The sequence below is a fragment of the Nomia melanderi genome, chromosome 14 (genome assembly GCF_051020985.1).
Source record: "Nomia melanderi isolate GNS246 chromosome 14, iyNomMela1, whole genome shotgun sequence".
In the NCBI taxonomy this organism is placed as follows: Eukaryota; Metazoa; Arthropoda; class Insecta; order Hymenoptera; family Halictidae; genus Nomia; species Nomia melanderi.
Window position 1 is genome coordinate 6,913,413 of NC_135012.1, and position 18,931 is coordinate 6,932,343.

General features: G+C 28.0%; 2 protein-coding genes and 1 long non-coding RNA gene across 6 annotated transcripts; 2 read left to right on the top strand and 1 right to left on the bottom strand.

The window, feature by feature from the left end:
- The first annotated feature begins 414 nt into the window (after positions 1–414).
- LOC116433799 (uncharacterized) lies at positions 415–3,561 on the top strand. 2 transcript variants are annotated; one of them, XR_013000033.1, is made up of 3 exons: positions 415–448; positions 1,619–1,743; positions 3,307–3,561. It is a non-coding gene; the product is annotated as an uncharacterized LOC116433799 (long non-coding RNA). The 2 variants fall into 2 exon arrangements; XR_013000034.1 differs by lacking the exon at positions 415–448 and adding an exon at positions 748–891.
- Rcd5 (microspherule protein Rcd5) lies at positions 3,524–8,462 on the bottom strand. Of its 3 annotated transcripts, XM_031992294.2 has the most exons (7): positions 8,342–8,462; positions 8,017–8,162; positions 6,879–7,251; positions 6,580–6,780; positions 5,640–6,059; positions 4,871–5,086; positions 3,525–4,624 (listed from the first exon to the last, which is right to left on the bottom strand). In XM_031992294.2, exons 2-7 carry the CDS (start codon positions 8,130–8,132, stop codon positions 4,535–4,537), a joined length of 1,416 nt encoding a protein of 471 aa, XP_031848154.1. In that variant the 5' UTR covers positions 8,133–8,162; positions 8,342–8,462; the 3' UTR covers positions 3,525–4,534. The 3 variants fall into 3 exon arrangements, with proteins under 3 accessions (XP_031848155.1, XP_031848154.1, XP_076229811.1); XM_031992295.2 differs by having other exon boundaries at positions 3,524–4,624; positions 6,879–7,347; positions 8,017–8,397; XM_076373696.1 differs by having other exon boundaries at positions 3,526–4,624; positions 8,017–8,394.
- Positions 8,463–9,552: 1,090 nt separating this feature from the next.
- Positions 9,553–18,801, top strand: LOC116433811 (protein decapentaplegic). Its single transcript, XM_031992325.2, has 4 exons — positions 9,553–10,066; positions 14,126–14,484; positions 14,744–15,188; positions 15,536–18,801. Exons 2-4 carry the CDS (start codon positions 14,157–14,159, stop codon positions 15,933–15,935), a joined length of 1,173 nt encoding a protein of 390 aa, XP_031848185.1. The 5' UTR covers positions 9,553–10,066; positions 14,126–14,156; the 3' UTR covers positions 15,936–18,801.
- The last annotated feature ends 130 nt before the right edge of the window (positions 18,802–18,931 follow it).

Here is an 18,931-nt window from a genome sequence, read left to right on the forward strand (position 1 = left end):
TTAAACGCTTAAAATGTAATCAATATTATAGTCGTCATTTTGTTGACACTGTTACTTATTGAATTCCAATAAATAATTATAGTAATAATTGGAACAACGAGTTACATGTAAATAATGAGAAATCGTTGCAAAGAATAATAAGATTGTGCAACTTGAAAAATAGTTTAGCTATGCAGTTTCATCCAATTAATGAAGCTGCGGTTGTTTTTCAGATTATGATTGAGTTGAATAATATTTGAATATATTATAAATAGACTGATGAATAAAGTTGTTATTATCCCGAAATTGTAAAAGCAAAATGATGCTGTTCTTTTAATTTATTTGGAAACTCAGGCATGTTCCCAGCGTTTCCGTGCAACTCTTTGTGCTTCAAGACGGATATATAAACCCCGTCCTGACCGATCGCAACTCAGTTCTCAGAGTCAGAATGTTGCGACCGGTGCATTTGGTAAGTTAATAATTCACTGTGATTCCTCGACACACTCGCAGTCAAATACATGTCATACATTGACCACCGAATTCTTATATTCCCTTTTATAATGAAAAGTTAAACGATATTTATACGTATTATCACATAAAATTATAATGTTCCACGTTACTCTCAAGAGACGGATATTATAACTTTGTCTTGTATTTCTTGAACGACGTGAAAGAAAACATCGCATGTAATGAATATATTAAGAATACAGAAGACTTTCCTGTATTCCTTATGTCCTGTATCATTATGTAAGTAATTCCTAGAAGTAGCGTAAACGTAAAAAAATATAGACTGACCGTTGCTGATCATTGATTTTGACTCTGGTTTTAGTAGTCTTCTAGAGCTCTTCTTTCAAAGAATAGACTCTAACAATTAAAATAAGAAATAGGTATTTTTCAAAGTAATATATAAAAGTAAGTATATTTTCGGCCTCGTGCATTAGCGACAAATATGAAACTACCGTTTAGGTGGCATCTCTAAGTGCAAAGTAATGAACAAAGGAACAAATAATAAAAGAATAACTCTGTCTATAAATAAAATTTGTTTATCGCTTACATGTATGTAGCTATTATTATTCCATTATTCATAAATTGTCAATAATGTAAAAAAAAAAATCATAGAATTTCAAAAGAACATAGGCTTTACGTAGCCACAAAAGACATCCTCCCTTTGATGGTTGCACAATCAACATCTACTTTATGTACTAAAGCTTTAATTACAACTTGGAAAATTGATCATACGAAACTAGTTTTTCAAAGAAACCATAAGCCGAAATTTTGTACTTATTCTTTAACTATTTTTATTCAATTACGCTTATTTTCAAAAAGATACAAAATCGTGACTCCTTTATCTCGGTAAAGCGAAAGAAACTTACTTTACACAGAAAATTAATTACTTAATACAATTTGTATTACTCGCATAAGAAAAAATGATATTTTTGGGAATCTGTTAAAAATATGTTCAATTGGTTACTTCTAAAAAATATCATATAATTTTATTATATCGAATCTTTGTATAATTTCATTATACAACATTTATACATTTCAAATTCCAAATAGATATTATATATATGTGTATTATATAAAACGATAATGTAAACAATTTAAATAAATGAAATAACACGTGTCTTTTTACACTAAGGCTATCTTCCTCTTGATGGTGGTTTTGATGGTGGCTGCTGAAGATCAATTAGATCCTGCCCGTCAAGAAGTCGAGCCATCTCTAAACAATGCCAACGATTTAGAAGCTGACGCGTCTGCTTGGGGGTACGTTTTATTTAAATAATTAATGCGAATAGATAATAAAAATTCATGGAATCATCAATTTATTCATCATTTATTCATACTATTCATAATATATCAATTTCTATTTTTATAAAACACTATACAACAAAACAATAACAATTAAAAACTTATTTTACTAATAAATATGTATTAAGTTAGTGATAAAACTAAAACGTTAATAATCTTTATTAAAATAACTATTTCAATGTACTTGAAAATTTGTGGATCTAACAAATACTTCTAAGACTAATTAATTAGACATTATCACTTAAAATTTCAAATGAGTTTTATGAATTACTTTTAAAAAGAATTATGTGATAGATTATTCCTTGATTTGAGTTTTATTAAACGCTTTTTCTACTATATTATTTTATCTATCTATTCTTTATTTCAGCAAAAAAAATGTTGCATTTTACTTTTGTACGATCCAGTGAAAAGAACGACGCATCATTTTGTAAACAGATTTAAAGTAAACACAAAAAAACTGGAATGGTCGAACTGTAAGATGATTACGTTGCACGATGATACATACTTTAAAAATAACGGTTGACCAAATATTTACCTCACTTGGTTAATTCATTGTTTCGAGACAAAGAACTTGTTAAAGTTTTAGAATTTTAAATCGAACCAGGCAATTAATTGCTAGTAAAAAATATAACAGATCGTAGAAGAGTCAGTAAAATAATATGTAATTCAATTTTAATTGAAACATTAATTTTTCATTCGTAATATTAGCTACCGGAAAAAGTTCGTGCGGTTTCATTCTTAGCAATGAATTTGTGGACTGAAAAGATATTTCAATTAATATTTAACTAGTTTAATAAATGAAATTGGTATTAGCAGCAAATTATGCTTATGCAACAAGTACCAAATAAAATAAAATAATTTTACAAAATCGTTCGCTGTGTTTAAATTTTGATTTAAGAAACCACACGAACTTTTTCCGGTACCTAATATGAGGTCACATCTGTAATTTCATTTTTTTCTTATATATTCCATTAAAATATTTTTTTATGCTAACTTACCAGCTCCAAGTTATATTTCATTGCTTACTTATGATATTTAATGATAAAAGACAAAACTATCATTACGCAAAGTACAACCGTTTATCAAGATAAAAAAGATTAACGAGAACTATCGAGCAGTCAGATTAACTATTTACACAAATTACAAAAATGCATTTATTGAGATTTCAATTTATTTATATTTATATTAGTGAATTCGTTTTGCGCGAATAAAAATCACATAAATAAGTAATACCTTATCTAGGTTTCTGCAAAAATTTTGAGAATTCGACATTCACTTGTTATGTTATTTTCATAAAACTACATAATTTTAGGATCAAAAAGTGGTAACGCAACACAATGGAAAATGTATTAATGTTGAAGGAGAATATTTTGAACAAAAAAATCCAATATAGGTCATTTTGATCTATTTAATAGTTCTAGTACTAAAATGCGTTACGTGTATGAAATCATATGTTTAATTTAGTATGAAAATTATTCATTTACTTGTTTATTATATTTTCTTTAACAATATTTCAAGGTATTCCAGACCATGGCGCTATGGTTGGAGAAGCGGCGGCTGGGGCGGATGGAGAGGAGGCGGATGGGGCTGGGGAGGAAAAGTATGGGCTGGAAGAGGTGGTTGGTGGTGAACTCAAGACAAGTTTATAAACTCTGTCATGAAAATTAACGAATTAGTAAACTTTTGTAATGCCCTGTATTTCTTAAATTTTTGTAATTTCATGTTTTACAATGATTGTTGAATAAATACACGATCATATATGACTGCAATAACTGAAAATGATTTTGTTTTTTCATTCCTTTATTTCGCACGCTTTCTTATAAGTAAATACAGTTTTCATTTTTCCATCTTTCCTGGCGTCGTCAGCTCAAAAACTGTAGCATACGGCGGGAAGATAGTTTGAACACAAAATTTCAAATCGATAAGATAATAGGAACCTCTCATCACATTTGAGTTAACATTTTTTATATAGAAAGTTTATAACATAAGATATTCAGAAGATATGTTCTGAAATTTACAAGATAATACTAGATTTTTCTGTATTGTTCAATCTTATTATAAACCTTAGAATGTAATGCTTCCCTTGCGTTATGCGCGATTATACGTAATAAATACCTGATGCTGGAAATTATAGTCATATAGACTATTATGAATGACAGTATTGAATCGAGCAATTTGTATATGATATAATAGATATAAATATAATAAATGTACATTAAACGAAAAACTATGTTTATTTTCACACCCATTACAGAATGAAAAAAAACATTATGGAAAATGATGCATATGAGTTCCAAAAATAGAGGTTTAGCGTTTTAATATGAGTCTAGACTATTTGCTGTACATCTTTTTTTAATAAACTTATGCCACTTTGAACTTGAACAGTATTTCTTACTTTGGTCACTAATGTATTAAATCAAATATGTTGTTTATCCTCAAATCTGAGAATTGCTTTCGTCCCTTTCAACAAGAATAATGACTAACAAACAAAGATATTAAATATTTCTATAAAAACTAATTTCTACCGAAGTTGTAGTCAAATCAGTAATTAATTATTTATATGAACAAAAATTTACTATAAAAATAAAAGGATTGGATGTACAAAATTAAGCAAATTTATTGTTTTCTTAATTAAATAATTATGTACTGTTTTATACAAAGTCTTTATTTATTATATTAAATACGTATGAGATAGTAATTTACTTATAGTAATGATGAATACTAACTAAAGTATGAAATAAGATATTCACGGCTTCAGATTCAGTTTCACGGCTTCCTGACGTATGACAGAAATGAGTTCTTGATTTATTAAAAATATAAACCTGAGACCTGCAATCTAAATAAAATATTTTAAAAAATTACCACTCGTCTTTTATAGCTTTCTAATTTTTACAATCGCAATAATTTTAAATGTACAAAGTTAACTGAATTATGCCGATCAGAAATTAAAATATAGGAAGATGACACAAATAGAATATGTATCTATGTTCTGAATGTTCTCATATTTTTGAAATATAAACTCTTATAAAAGGTATTCATAACAGATTAACCATTATAAAACTGAAAAACAAAATATTAGTACCTCAATTACGCTGTTATTATTAAGCTTCATTTTATTTCCGGCCAGAATAGGCCTACTATCCACAAAAATTGGTCGCTTTCCTTCTGAAGAAAGAAAGAAATCTCCATTATTTCTTAAACGAATTGTTCCTTGTCTTCGTGAAACTTTCCAGGCTGGACCTTCCAATGTCAGATCTACATCTACGTTATGGTCTTTTGTTGAACGACCTACAGTAATCTAACAACAAGAAAGAAAATAAACTACAAATTTGTAATTAATGAAAAAAATGAAATGAACATAATATGCAAGTTCATGCACGTGGCATGCAAAAGTTTATATCAATTTCTCATAGGTAACATTTGAACACCTCTGAAGTAATGAAAGTTATTTAAAATGCATGTGATGTTCATGTATATTTTAAATGGTCATTTTATTTTCAAAAATGGGGTATTTGTCTTTGGTGAAAAAGTTATATTAAAAAGAACTGTTTGCAAGAGATACACTAAGTTTACATTTGAAAATTATCCTATATACTGAATTAAAATTAATATAAATACTAAAATTATTCAAAATTTCTGTAACAAATAGTTATAGCAAAGTGCGAAGCTTCTTATACTTGAATATCAGCACAAAGTTTCTAGACAACTTAATGAATATAGGTAAAAATCTATATCTGTATGAATATCAATTTCTATTATGTGAACAATTAAATAGTATGTATATATATATATATATATATATGAAAGTATGAGGAAATACTAGCAATAACATTAATTTACTTTGAAATTACCTCTCGAGACCTCATTAAATATCTAACAAGTCTTCCTCTAAGTATTGCTAAAGTTTGGTTATCAAAATCTGGAGGATTTACTCCTGTTACACTGTCAACTAAAACCTGCCATCTGCTTAATTCATTTTCTAATACTCTTATTTCTCTTTTGTTTCTTCTATCAGCTGCAATGAGTTCTGCATCTACTAACTCATCTTTCTGTTCAAGTAATTCTGTATCATTAATCATTTCTTCCGCATCAGAAAAATTCAGAACATGTTCACCGCGAGGTAAACTTTGTGCTGTTTGATCAGGAAGAAGATGATACTGTTTCATTAATTGCCAGTGAGCTAGTAAAGCTTTAGCCGTTCTAGCTGAATAAAACGTATGTGCATTTGACTCAAGCAGTTCTTGAAAGATTTCTAATGTTGGTTGAGAAGTCTGAAAGAACATATATAGAAAAATATAATTAATGAGATAATTAAAGTTAATTTTGGAAAAATTGCCATTTCTAATTACTGCTTAGACAATGGTTTCAAGATCAATTGAGTTCATTTCAAATCTCCTAAATAATTTTTTATGAATAAATTTCTTTGAAAAATTAAGTACAATTGTTCATCTAAATGAAATATCATAACTTGATTAAAATAAACTTAGGTATCATCATTCAAGGTCAATATTCAAATTATGCGAAAACATTAATAGGAATTAATTATAGAAAATATAGAGTAAAATATAGGGGAAATATAGTCTGAAATAAGTAACTGTAAATTATAAGTAATTTTAATAAAACTTAACCATTTTTATTTCAAATAAAACGAAATTTTAAATATTGCATACACATTTGTTTAATTTCAGTTGTTGTAAAATTATATTTTAAAAATATGAATTTGCATAATCATTTACATTTAAATAGTTACTAATAACTGTAGTTTTCTCAAATTGAATGATGTATCATTACCGATTTTATAGTACCAAGAAGATCTTCTTCTGCTTTACTGTATAAAGTTCTAGCTTGAACGCTAGCAATTAATTCTGGATGTAAATTACGCATAGCCTGCACTGCCACCCTTGAAACTGCACTATCATATAATAGAGCGTACCATCTTTGCTGTATTTCTTGTAATGTAAACCGACATGAAAATTTTGTACCTCTATGAACCTAGTTGATTAAATTATTGTTTAAAATCTTTCAATATAATAAAACATTAAACAATACTAAAAACTGAATGATTGTTTTAAAAATTTAGAAGCAACTACCATTCTTAAATCGTTTGTTTGCTGTACACCGGTGATTAATGCTAAATCATCTGTAGGTTTCCATCTTCCCAGATCTTTTGTAGCATTTACTGAATGTGAATGATTTTTATTCTTTTTGTTTTTTCTGCCAGGAGCATTTGAACCCCCTGGTCGACTTGTTCGTCGATTGCATCTATCCGCGTGAGATACATTTGTAGAAATTGGAATGGGGCTTGGTACATTTTGTTGTGGAACACATTCCATTGGAGTAGTGGAAATTGAAACGGTCCTAGATCTGGAGGCTGATTTTGCACTTGTAGCAGGTGGTTGTAAATTGAATGTTGTTTCAACAAGCTCATCATCAAATTTTCTGCGTTTTATTGTGCGCGAAGAACTATAATTTTAATAGTAATAAAATATACATACTAGTACTTCTGGATATTACACAAGGTGTTCGGTAACTGGTGGTACAACCGAAAAGAAGGTGATTCTAAATCAAAAAATAAGTAGAAAATATAGAATAAAATTTTGTCATACAAGGCTTTGTTTCTGAGAAAATTAAAATTGAATATTAGCTGAGTACACGTGCACTTGACCATGTCATGTTATTGGATCTTGCTGTAGATCTTTGTCTCAATTGAAGTTTATGTTCATAAAGACTTCCAATGTCACGAAAATGTTTATCTTAGTTTTACTTACTATCCTATTATCCTTTCTTATAGTTTAAGCTTATAGTTTAAGCTTTTCAAGTCTCGGTCGACTACTCACAAGTTAAGAATCTAATCCACAGTGAATATCAACCTAACAGCTTGTAACACTTTATATAATACACCTTGTGTTATCAAAGATTATAATCACCAAAACTATGTATTATTTATTAATTGACTCCTTTAGTTTCAATTATTGTAATTACTAGTAACAGTATTAACCAATATAATTATTATTAATAGTAATCACTAACGTAAACAAATATTTAAGAATTACAATAAATAGCACTTGCACATAATTTAATATCTATGAATAATGTAAAATACTATTCAAAAGATATTAAAACACTAATTAGTTAATTCACATTTTTACATATTATTTAAAAATTATATTCTTCTTGTATACAATATACAAAATAAGATAATAATTATTTATTACGTATAATTTGTACCTTCTACGTTTTGTAGACAACGGATCCAAACTTGTTGATTCAATTGGTATATTTAAAAATCCATCATTACCGTGTGAAAACCCGTGATTTATATTCGAAGGAGTTGGAATATCCATAATTTATTTCTTCTGAAGTAAGCAGGTTAGCTTAATGTAAACAAAATATTATGGTTACACATATATAAATTTCATTATAATACAATTACAGATACTCTATATTCACAATAATTTAACACATAAACTAGAAATCAAACTTCATTGTACATAACATTAGATACTTGTTCAAATAAAAAACACTTCACAACTTATACATTATAAACACTTACAATGATTTACAGTTTCACTAAAAAAGCATCACAATAAATATTACGGTACACTTACGAATGGATTATTTTGTTACTGTGATAGGAAGTACCCTCTATCGACATGTGCTGGTATTATGTACCCAATGGCGGGCAATTGTGTTTAAAAAATTGAAAATAAATTATTTAAAACTTTATTTAATAAATATACGTGTCGTTCAATTAGAAAAAGTTAACTAAATACACATTCAGAAAACAAATCTTTTTCAACAAACTCTACAAATTGTTTAAAAAACAGTTTGCTATTAGCACAGACGAGGTATAAAAATGGATTACAGAGAAGGTAAGTATTGTATCTTAGGTATGGAGATGATATGGTCAGCAGACATCAGTTTTAGCCTTGTTGAAATAACCATATATTCGAATATAAGAAATAAAATTAACAGTGGCAATATGCTGACAAAAAATTGTTTGTCTATTGCTTAACAACTTAACAGTCAACAATTCTAACCATGAGATATATTACACGAGTGTGTGTGTATAAATAATTGAAATTTGAACAAAGAATTCTTTACATTTACTGATTTTCCTAACTTTAATCGTCGATTCGAATATAATTCTTATACTCGTCACCTTAAGTCGTAGAAGGCATATCAAAACGTCTGCTCTTTTTACACGATCGGTATTTCAGACCTACGGACATGAAGTCCCATAAGATGTCTAATCTATCTTATATTTTGTCTGTGGTAATATATAGATATTTAATTTAAACGAGTTACAAAATTTCTCTTTAACACTTTACTAAATGATAATTTGTCATTAAATTTAAATTTTACATTGTCATAATTATTTAATGTTACAAAAAGTATAATTGTCTTTAATTTCCTGAGAAAGATCTCAATATGAAATACATATATCATATATAATTTGTAAATCCAGTATTAAATAATATAACTTAAAGATAAAAGAACTTAATAATTTATTTGAATAAAATTGGTACACGACATATTTTCTTCTCAATTAATAGGTAAATGAAATAGTTTATCAGGAATGAATTCCTAAATATTCAAATACAACGTTTTTTATTTTATCAATAGACAAAAAAATGGTTATCTGTGACTTATGTTTTATTACAAATAGAGTTTATAATAAAACAAACGTAATAAAGGGATATTTAAAACGTAACCATTTTAGAAAACTCGATCTTTAGTTTACAGACTATTCGTACGCGGCGCTAAACTTGTATCGTCTACTATTAGAGGAGATACTGTCTTTTTACAAATCTCTTGCTCCATCTGACTCCCTCTTTTTCTTTATCCCCTCTCTCAATTCCTACAGTTCTACTCTTCCTCTCGACTTCTCGAAGATTTCCGCGTATCGAGTTAAGCTTAACATTGGCGTGTACCATCTTAAATGTTCTCTGTTTGCACAACAATTACGGTGTTCGGAAAACTAGTCACTACGTAGACCACGTTCACGTTCCCTCGTGAACCACCTATATAGAAAGTTTCAACAAAAATTTTTACGGAGTTCTTTTTCTCTCTGTCTGCTCTCTGTATGTCTCAGTTCCTCTTTCTCTTTGGGTGCGTGAGTGCGAAAATATCAGACGGTGCAACGGAGTTCCACATCGATGTATCGATACTAAAGACTCCCGGGGGCGAGGTTTTGAGACAATAGTCCGTGAGTGAGGTTACATGGACTCGTTGAAATGTCGTGGCTCCTCAAACAACGGACTTACGATTAGCTCGGGTGAGTTTAATTTTTATCAAATTACACTGCGGTAGATTTTGTGCAACAGGAAAATGCGCGGTTTTCATTGGTTCAATGGAGTAGATTTACCCGATTGTGGCTGGCCCGATTATTTTAGACGATGACGTGCTGCTTATGTACACTCAACACCTTGTATCCTTACTCTATCCGTGCCGCATTCCTTTGGTTCAACTGTGCGATATTTGAGTTAAGCAGGATATTGGCACTTACATTGACTGTTCTTTTCCATTCTTTCCATAACCGTTCGATATCACTTTATCAATAGAACAGTAAAAGAACTATGAATAGATATTTAAACGTTATGGGAAAAATATATTTAAAATAATTTTTCTTCTTAAATATTATTTAAAGTATTCGCACTAGACTGATACAATTAAACTTACTATTTACGACAAGGATCGTTTTAATTTTAACTTGAAATTTTTCATTATAACCATCCTTTTCAATTATGTTATCATTATTTTTTAATAAGGCTTTATTGAAAAATACGTGAATGAAAACATTCCGTACTACATTTATGAGGACTTTAATTACACAATAATATAAAGTGTGTTAAGTAATGCCTTTAATAAATACTGTCTGTCACTTTTGACATTGTTTACGTTTGACAATCCGCAGATTACTTTGAATTTTTTACTTCAGATTTTAAATTTCAAATGTATATGAAATTCTGAATTAATATGTTAAAATAAAAGGAAAATACAGAGTATCTTATTGTTGTTTTATTTTTATTATAACGCGTATTTTATTGATTTTTAATTTGTGCATATTTATTTTTTATATTGTTTCATCGTGTTTATATTATTCCCGCAATGGTTAACGTGTATATCGAATTATTGTCAACATTCCTAAAAGTAAATTTATACGACAACGGTAATTTTTCTTTCATTTATATCGATTTATTCGACATTTTACAGTATATTTGAAATTAACTTCGGGAAAGTGGAAACTATTTTTACTTTTTAAAGTATAAACACATTCTTATATTATCATGCGGTTACAGCGTTCAATGCTACATTTAAACAGACATTAATTAAATTGAAATTATTAAATTTGTGAAAACGTACATTATAGTATGATAGTTCTACTGTTAAAAGAGTTATTTATTAATTTATCTTGTACTATTAAAATTAATGTCACGTCGGGTTATTATTTCCAAATTTCACTGAAAAATTTGTTCACCTTTAAATTAGTAAACATATTTCAGTTAAAACGCACTTTATAAATCGTTTTTAAAAATCTAATTTTGTTGTAATTACAATACGACTGTTATATTTTATAACGGAAATATTCAATCGGTTTTGTTCAACATAAAACGACATTTTACGGTTACTTTAGATGGCTGGCTACTACCTACGTTCAATTTGTTCTTATCAATGAAATCATTCATTGTCATCCGCATCATCTCGTTAAATGAACAGGCTTGATTAGTTTGTCAACTTATTTTCTTAGAAACACATAAATTTTTATTTATTTTATTCTTTTATCATATTTAAATATATATATCTTATTTATAATTAATGAAATTTAGATTTTCTTAAATTAACTAATTTTCCTAAGTATTTTTATGTCCTTTATTTGTCTAGTAATTCTAATATTTACCGATTAGTTTTAATTAGTAATTCATATTTTTATACAAGTTTAGATTTTCATAGATTAATTTACAGAAATTTATGTCCCTTGTTTATGATGTTACTGAAATAAAAATGACATTTGTAAGACAGGAAACTTCTTGTATCCAAATTAATAAAAGGAATAAACATAATTGTTCTAATAAAAGAATTTTTTAATAAATTTCATTTATAATAAATATAAATAGAAATTTATTCTTTGTTAACTATTTATAGATTTAATATTTTTATAATAGTAAATTACAAACTTTTTCAAGATAAATCAATTTGGAAAATTATATTCTTATCGTGCTTCAAGGATTGCAGTTTTTTTTTAGATGTCGAATTTAGTTGCATACGAAATCGCTTCGTCACGTGTAAATATTGTATATTTGTAACGGAAGAAAACATGTATTATTTATTCCACTCGAATAATAGAATTCCATTGTGTCACAATTATTTAAAATTTTATTGTATTTTATAATAAATATATAAAAATCCGCACTTTTAGAGTAATTACAAAAATTATTCAATTCAAAATACGCCGTTTTAGAAAACTCGTTCGATGTTTTGTAACCCGGTTGATTGAAAAAGTTAAGGGGTCGAAAAGAAATATGTGAAATAGGCAGTTGAATTATTTTCTATGTTGGGAGCAGGTAGAGTTCGATTCCTGGAAGCAGAAAGGTTTCTTCAATACAAACCTAATAGCTTTGAGTTGGAGTCGTGTTAGGTATGTTCGAATATTTTGGGTGGTCTCGTGCATCTCTACAGTACCTTAGGAATGATACGTGTCCTTTTGTGCTATTTTAAACCTACACAAAACGTTCCATTTTTTTATCGTTTAATTCTTCTTTTATTTGTCAAACGTGATTTGAAATTTGTTTCAGTTAAATGCAAACAGTGCTAAGAAATATGTGTTAGAGAAAAATGTTTTACTAATGGTTACAAATATTTTATGTTGCACATAACATTTGTATATTGAAATATACGTCCATATCATACGTTGTTTTAGTATACAGGCAAAATTGAAAATGGAATTAGATAATTTCCAAAATAAAATGTAAATATTAAATTTCTACAAACTACGTAATTTAGATCAAGTTAGATCAAATTATACTGAAAATTATAAATGAAATTATGAAAATTATAGATCAAAATAATTTGTCTCAAAAACAAATTTTATATGTTATTTAATCATAATACATTTGTCATGTTACTTCGATTCGTAATTAGGATTCGTAACGATTTTGTATATAGTATACGAAAGATTTATATGTTACATTATAGTAGATCTTTTTTCCTGGTTTTTTCTGATTCGTTTTCCATTTCGAATTCCGTCCAAATACAGAACATTGATATAATAATTATTTGAGTTGTATATGCAAGGTAAAGATTTTATTGTCAGACCGAATACTAATTTCAGTTTCGAAGGTAAGAAACAGTTACAAATTAAATTTTGGAGGTGTATATGAAAATATAGTAATTTTGCGTTTGTAACAAAATTCTTCGGTATATTATAATTTAAAAAATATTATTTTGTATTTCTTTGCAAACTTTATTAGTATCGGAATTAATTGTTTCAATTTTTTTGTATCGATTTGAGATTATCTGGGATTCCAATATTTTTACTACTGGTTTCGTGCGGAGTCATTTTTAAATGGTACAACTGCGTATAAACTTGTAATTTCGTATAATTTTCGATTTAATATTGCATTAAAGGAAGGATATTATCAACGAAGACGACTAGATATGAATGATTACTTTTTACTATCATCGTTTATTCATTGTATCATAGAAAAGAATATATTTATTGACACATTCAAAGTAAATTGTGCATACAAAACACGCTTTTGATCATTTGTTCATGAACCTTGATTATTCGCTCGTATAAATATTTTTTTTATTATTAAATACTTTCCGCACATTATTAGATTCTATATAATCAAAATTTTAATTATTATGAAATGATAATGATTATTTATTTATTTTTAAGAATATAATTTTCAGTCTCATTGTTTAGTTGTCTAAAAATTATACCAAATCATTTAACTTTTGACCCCTAATAGTACATTATGTTATAACTACTAAAATCCTCTTATAAATATCTCTGAAGTTTATTAACTACAAATTTATGTCAATAAGTGTTTTTACTGGATTAACAAATTCATATTATTATTCGATTATTTATAAAAAGAGATTTCTACAAATATAGAAATTATTGCATCTTCTTATCCAACATACCTGTTACAACTTAACAGGACTGTTTATACAAAATGTAGCATTAAAATTTACAGAAATTATGTCTTAATCTATGTATTTGGATTATTATGAATACATCTATTAAAAAACTGTTGTTCTATGTTTATAAACAAATTTCTATGAGTAATTTGTAAATTATTAAGTAAAGGATGTATTTGTTTGTTACTAGGGAGGCAACATCCGTGAGCAACGACATCACAATGCGCATGTTGCTGCCACTGAGGTTGGTTTTCGTCGCAGCAAGCTTGCTGCTGGCAACTACCAAAGCAAATGTCCACATACATTTGCATTCTGACACTGCCAAACATTTTTCCATCGGAGAACATGAACAAGCTGTTGCTGGAATAGAGGCTAGCCTATTGTCACTTCTTGGTTTTGCAAAAAGGCCAAAGCCACAAGGTCCAGCTTATGTTCCAGAGTCTTTAAAAAAACTGTTTGTTAAACAAAATACCATTGGTATGGCTGATATTGCTAGACCAGGAATTCATGCTAGGTCTGCTAACACAGTTCGCTCCTTTTCTCATGTTGGTAAGTGTAGCTTGTTTTAATGAAATTTATTTTGTAAATATTCATGGATAAAATTGCAGTTTAGTGCTTTTTCCCAATGTTAGCTATTTCACTATAATTTTTGTTTGGAAGGCTTTATTTTATCACTAAAATGAAAAATCAATCAAGAAAGATTAAAAGAATGTTGTACTTTTTGTTATTTTGGGAAAAAGCACTAAAGTGCAATTTTACTGTATTCTTATAAGACAGAATTACATAAAAAATTTTTTGTTTAATACAGAGAGTGATCTGGACCATAAATTTCAATCTCCAAATCGCTTTCGTCTCTCCTTTGATTTAAGTAGTATACCTTTAGGAGAGAAATTGCAAGCTGCTGAATTAAGTGTTTCTCGCAAACCAATATTAAATGAGAAAGACTCCACACAGAAGCTGACGAGAATACTTGTTTATGATATTTTGCGCCCTGGTACAAAAGGACATAGTGCTCCATTGTTACGTTTAATCGACAATAAACCAGTTAATATTAAAAAGAGTGGCACGATTAGTTTAGACGTTCACCCTGCTGTAGAGAGGTGGATAGAAGATCCTAAGAATAATCATGGACTTCTGGTGCATGTGCGTGGAAGTAAACAGGAACATGTACGTTTAAAAAGGAGTATAAATGAGAGAAATGATACATGGGTCATTAGTCGACCAATGTTATTCACTTACACAGATGACGGCAGGTATGAAATATCATCGCTTCTTTGCTTTTTGTAATTATGTAATCGAATTTTGTCTTTTCATGCATAATAGAATTTAGAATACTATGTTATCAGTTACGATTTATACCAAATTATATACAAATGTAATACTAAATTACGTTCAATGCACATATAATAGAATATTTGAATGATAGCACATATAGATAACAAGAGTTCGAATGAGAGAGGTTCCATTGTATTTTAAAAATATCGATCTTTCTATTTCAAAAATGATTTCGTAAATTTATATTTAATATGTATATTTAATTATCTATCTAAATGTATATTTATTATCACTTAATTTAATATAAACATTAATTTTGTAATAGGTACAAAATGTCCTCTGCAAGTCAAATAATGGACCGCCGTGCTAGAAGAGCCGCACTTCGAAAAAATCGACGGAAAGACGGTCGTGAAAACTGCAGACGACACCCGCTCTACGTTGACTTTGCAGATGTCGGTTGGAATGATTGGATTGTTGCTCCTCCTGGTTATGATGCTTTTTACTGTCATGGTGATTGTCCCTTTCCTCTGGCAGATCACTTAAATTCTACGAATCATGCAATTGTTCAGAATTTGGTTTATTCAACAAAACCAAGCTTGGTGCCAAAAGCTTGCTGTGTGCCCACTGCGCTCAGCTCAATATCCATGCTCTATCTTGACGAAGAGAATAAAGTAGTTCTGAAAAATTATCAGGACATGGCTGTTCTTGGATGTGGATGCCGTTGACCATTCACCGACTGCTTTAGTTAAATATTTTCATAATGAAGTATTTATGTGCGGCAAAGATAAGAATGGTTTAAAAGACATTAGTAAAGTGAAATAAGAGAGAATAAAGGTTTTGCTAAATTGCGTGGATAGTAAGTAACGCTATTTTTGGAGGGTATGTTGATATGTTTATTGAGTATTTGTACAGTTAATGCACATTCAAGAGATTTTAAATTTATTATGTGCGACAGATCAATCAACTACTAATTATTCAAGATTATTAGAATCTTGAATGCCTAACTTGTCTATCTATGAAATAAACAGAAATGAAAAGTGTTTATATCACATATGGTTTTAATAAATCAATTAATTACAGAAAATTCAGATATGTATGAATAATATAAAGTTTGGATAGAAATATATTAGGTAATTATTGTTAAAAGTAACGATTATTGTTGCACACATAATCGATCGATCTAATTGATCATATAAAAATGGAAGAAAGATTCAATGTTGTACAGATTTTGATCCTTGTTATATTGTGCCTTAATTCTATGTTTTCCTTTCGCAAAGGAAAATATTCTCTAACAAGGGTTTAAATCAAGGTAAATACGCGCGCCAAAATTTTAAATAATCCCCTTTTATACAAAACGTTTTGAATATCGATTATGGTATCTTTTTACATTATTTCTTGACAAATTGATCGATCTTTTTTTAATAGAAAAAAATTATTCTAATTAATGTGAAATTGACTTGTATTGACGGCAAAAAGAGACTCTATTTTTTAAAGAGTAAGAGTTTGAAAGGTTCTAAAATAATATTCATTTTGATCTTAATAATTTTATGTGAACTCTTTTATAGAATAATTACCTTTTCCGGTATTTCGAAATTTATATGGTATTAGTTTACTCTTTATATAAAAGTTAATTAAGCGATTTTTAAAATACTCACAGTATTCTAAATTTGATTTTGAACATATGTCGAACACGTATTTCAAACTCTCTGTATGCTACAAAATGTATTGGAATATTTATAAACAATTTTGTTTTCCACTTGTAAAGTAACTTTACAGGCGGAAAAAAATTATTTTAAGATGTTTTTTTATTATTATTATTATTTTGATATTCATTTCAACTAATTCACATTAAGGTAAAAAATTTATAATAAGTTATATCACTTTTTTATAAATTACAAATAATATTCTTTAATTTTGGAGTTTTATTGCAATAAAAAATTTAGATAATAAGTATACAGTTTCTGTCCTGCTAGTTTACTTTGCAAATATGAAACAGATTTAAAATGCAAAAAAAAGCATATTTTCAATTTAACCTATTCTAAAAAATTACTACGTACTTAAGAATTAGTAATTTTTATATATTTTTTTAATTATTTCATATTCAGACAAAGAATAATAATAAATTTAAAATTGATTTGAAGACCAAGAAAAAAGTAAAAGTCTTAGTTCATACATAAAGAACCAAACAAGTCAAACGTATCCGAAGTTATATTTCACAATAGACAAGTTAAACATTGTACTAACTTATCTTGATTTTCTGACTTGTGACCATTTCATTTATTAGTATATTTTAGTATAAGGATAACATTGAAATAGGTGGTCAAATTTCAATGTCGTTTTCTACTATGTCTGAGGATGAAAAAAAGGTCATTTTAATATATGTCCAAAAACTCTTTCTTTCTGAGATGTAAACAATTTTCGGTTATGATGGAATATCGTAGAAATATTTATAATTTACTTCAAAAAGCTGCTGGAAATGTTTTTTTTTGTAACAGTACACGCTTTGCATTAACGTTTTAAAAACTATAAAAAACGTCCTTAAAAATAATAGTACAGTTCGGAACAGCATAAATTGAAGTTTGCCCGCCTATTTTAATGTTACCATGTATATCACAGAAGTCTAAAATTTATACTCATTATTTGAAAATATATACATTAAAAACAGCGATGTGTTGTATGCGAAATACAAAAACTGTAGTATAACTACACTAATTAAGATATCAGTTTATTTGAATTTTACTCAGAAAAGAAGTATAAAACATTCACAACGTTCCGTCATTCGTATGTATTGTCAAAATTATCTATAGTACTCATATACTTATTTATTTTAATAATTTCTTTCTACAATTTTTAATTTTGTATTTTAAGCGTTCAATCCTTTAACGACGAAAACTCAGTTTGTTAATATACAAAAAGTATAAATACATATTAAAAATACACCTAGTGATATAAATTAATGTCTGCCGTCGAGAATGAACCGTACCTGCGTAACGAACAATTATTTATTCTATTAGCAAAGAAGTCTAAGTATATGTATATTTGTACAAAAAGAAGGAAGAACAAAAGGTGAATAATCGTTCGTATTTATGGCGCGCGTCGGCCTGTAAAATCTGTAAAATAGATAGAAATAAAAAAGGACCAATGTAAATAGTGCGTCTGTATAGTGCATTAGTATATATAGTATTTTATTCGATGTTTTTATTACTATTTCTACGTTCTTCGATTGTACACAGGTATTGCGTGTGTAAATAGTAAACAAATTTTAATAAATAGTTATATTAAATTACATTTATGCTTTTGTACTTAAAAAAATAATAAATGATAATCACAAAGAAATAGACAGAAATCAATTAGAAGTTGAACGGTATTCGATAAGGTAGTAACTTATTGCTGTAAAATACTTGAAATATAAATATTTTTTCAAGAAACATTGAGTGAATAAAATAACAACTGGTATATAAAATATGTAACAAAAATTTTATTTTTTTATACAATTATGCTACATACATAGGACAATGCATTTCTCATTGTAAATGTAAAAAAAATATAGAACAATATTTCAGTCTTTAATGCTAAAAGAGAAGAATAATTTAATAGAAGATTCATTCTTCAAGGCTCATATAATGGCAGTGCGAGGTAAAAACCATTTTCACAAACATGATATGTTGTGCATTTTGTACAAAAGATTTTGAATTTTGTATTTCATTTTCCTAGGATTTTG